Source organism: Manis javanica, chromosome 3, assembly GCF_040802235.1.
Source record: "Manis javanica isolate MJ-LG chromosome 3, MJ_LKY, whole genome shotgun sequence".
NCBI lineage: Eukaryota > Metazoa > Chordata > Mammalia > Pholidota > Manidae > Manis > Manis javanica.
The window spans coordinates 7015264-7017261 of NC_133158.1; the positions used below are offsets into that span (position 1 = coordinate 7015264).

The 1998-nt window shown below is 61.5% G+C and overlaps 1 protein-coding gene across 40 annotated transcripts in view; it reads left to right on the forward strand.

Moving 5' to 3' along the window:
- Window positions 1-357: 357 nt before the first annotated feature.
- Window positions 358-1998, forward strand: part of SLMAP (sarcolemma associated protein) — a 120441-nt gene continuing 118800 nt past the window's right edge. For 35 of the 40 annotated variants that reach the window (XM_073230750.1, XM_037019150.2, XM_037019147.2 and 32 more), the window contains exons 1-2: window positions 359-484; window positions 691-1982. In XM_073230750.1, coding sequence (XP_073086851.1) covers window positions 1785-1982 — 198 coding nt within the window. In that variant the 5' untranslated portion in view covers window positions 359-484; window positions 691-1784. Of the gene's footprint in view, window positions 485-690; window positions 1983-1998 lie in introns of all 40 variants that reach the window. The other 5 variants (XM_037019140.2, XM_073230756.1, XM_073230755.1 and 2 more) reach the window with 1 other exon arrangement.

The window sequence follows — 1998 nt, forward strand, 5'->3', positions numbered from 1 at the left end:
TGCTCACACCTAAAGCAGCTGTGGGTGAACCGGTTGCCCACAGCTAAAATGGCTGCTAACGAACATCTTTGGGTGGGTCTCTTCTTTTTGCGCGTTAGTATTTTCAACAAGAAAGACAGTAGATGAAATTTAGTAAAGGTTAGTGTCTTCTTACCAGAATGACGAGGATAGACCTTAGCACGTTTTGTTCAGAAAACCTTCAAGTCAAATTTCTTTATTGCCCTTGACCAAAATGGTTGTAACGATTGTCTTACGGTTTGAAGCTTCCAGCCCTTACCCAAGATGGCGCCCGGAGGCTCGTTTGAAAATTTGCTTGCCCTCTTTTCTGCCCTTGATCATTATGGTGTCCGCGGCGTCGATCACGTGACACGCGGGGCTACGGCGCGGGAGATGGGGTAGGAGGGCCCTTGAAGGGTGCGCGTTCCCGTGGCGGTGCACCGGGTAGGTTTCAGTCAGAGTCACTATGGCGGCCGGAGCTGGCAAGGTAAGCCGAGGTGGCGGCGGCGGCAAGGGAAACTGGATTGGTGGTGGCGTCCGGGCTCCAAATCCCCACAGCCCGTCCCTGGAGAGGTCGGCCGAGGTGGTGTCCAGTCGCGGGGACTGGCGCGGGGACGGGTTGATGGGGGTCTGGGCTGAGGCGGGCGGGCACCGGCGCCTGACGGCCGTTTGTTTTGATGTTTTCACCACCAGATCGGAAAGTTTCCTGCCTCGTCGGGCACAGTCTGAGCGTGTCCCACCGGCCGCGAGCGGTGGAGGCTGCGGCGGACTCAGCCCGGGGCCTCCAGGCCTCTCTCTCAACCTCCGGGCCAGCCTCCCTCCCCCACCTCCTCGTCCGCCGGGAGCTGCGGCTGTCGTCCCTGAGATGCGACCCTCGCGGGGGCGACCCTGAAAGGAGGCAGCCGGGGTTCTGAGCAGCAGCCGGGAGTCCAGGCGTCCAGAGTCCAACTTCCTGCGGGCTGAGACCCCCCGAGCCTCCCCGGGGTCGCGCCTGGCTCGGTCCGCACCGGCCTGCGGAGCCGGATCCTCGCCCTGGTCGCGGGGACGCCCGCCAGGTGCCCGGGAGTCCCGACGCGGCCACTGCCCGCTCCTCGCGCCCAGGACCCCAGCCACCGCTGCCGCGGCTCGTGCCGGGCCGGGGACCCCGTGCCACCTCCCGGGCGGCCTCCGCGCTGCAGGGGCGATGCAGACTGTCCCGCTGGCCGTCTAGACCCCCGCGCCGCCCCCTGGCCTCTGCCCAGCGCTCCCGAGGCCCTCGCGGACGGGCGGCGGCTGCCCAGAGGTGCTCGGCTGCACCTTCCTTCGGCCCGAAAGGACCTTCCTGGTCGCCCGAACCGACCCGTCCTTCATGCTGCAGGGCTGCAACATTTCCGCCACCGAGGGGGAGAGGCGGCCGCGATCCCAAACTAAACCCGCGAATTGCTGTGTAACTCATCTGTGTGGATACCTCCAGTCCCCAAACTGCCTTCCAGGAGTTTTGGCCGAAACTGTCCGATGTTTGAGCCTTTTCTTCCCAGGGAAGAAGATGGACTGAAAGCTGCCAGTTGGGGACTTTTTGTGATCGGAGCGCCGCTGGATTGTAAAGGAGGTGATGGGGCTTGCGCCGGCTTGTCTTCCTACTCGAGCGAAGAGTTGTTGATGTTCAGTGGTTATGCTTAGACAATGCGCAGTTTGTTTTAATTTAAAATTTGGGGGCGGATAGGGATATAGGCTTGTGAAGAGCAGTCCGGATCCGGTGGAACCCCTCTTTGTCCCTTGGAAGGAAAGACACCCCCAGTCTGTCCTCGATGCCGTCAGCCTTGGCCATCTTCACTTGCCGCCCGAACTCGCACCCGTTTCAAGAGCGTCATGTCTACCTGGACGAGCCCATTAAAATCGGCCGCTCGGTGGCCCGCTGTCGACCTGCGCAGAATAATGCTACCTTTGACTGCAAAGTGCTCTCCAGGAACCATGCTCTCGTCTGGTTTGATCACAAGACGGGCAAGGTAATGTCACCACGTT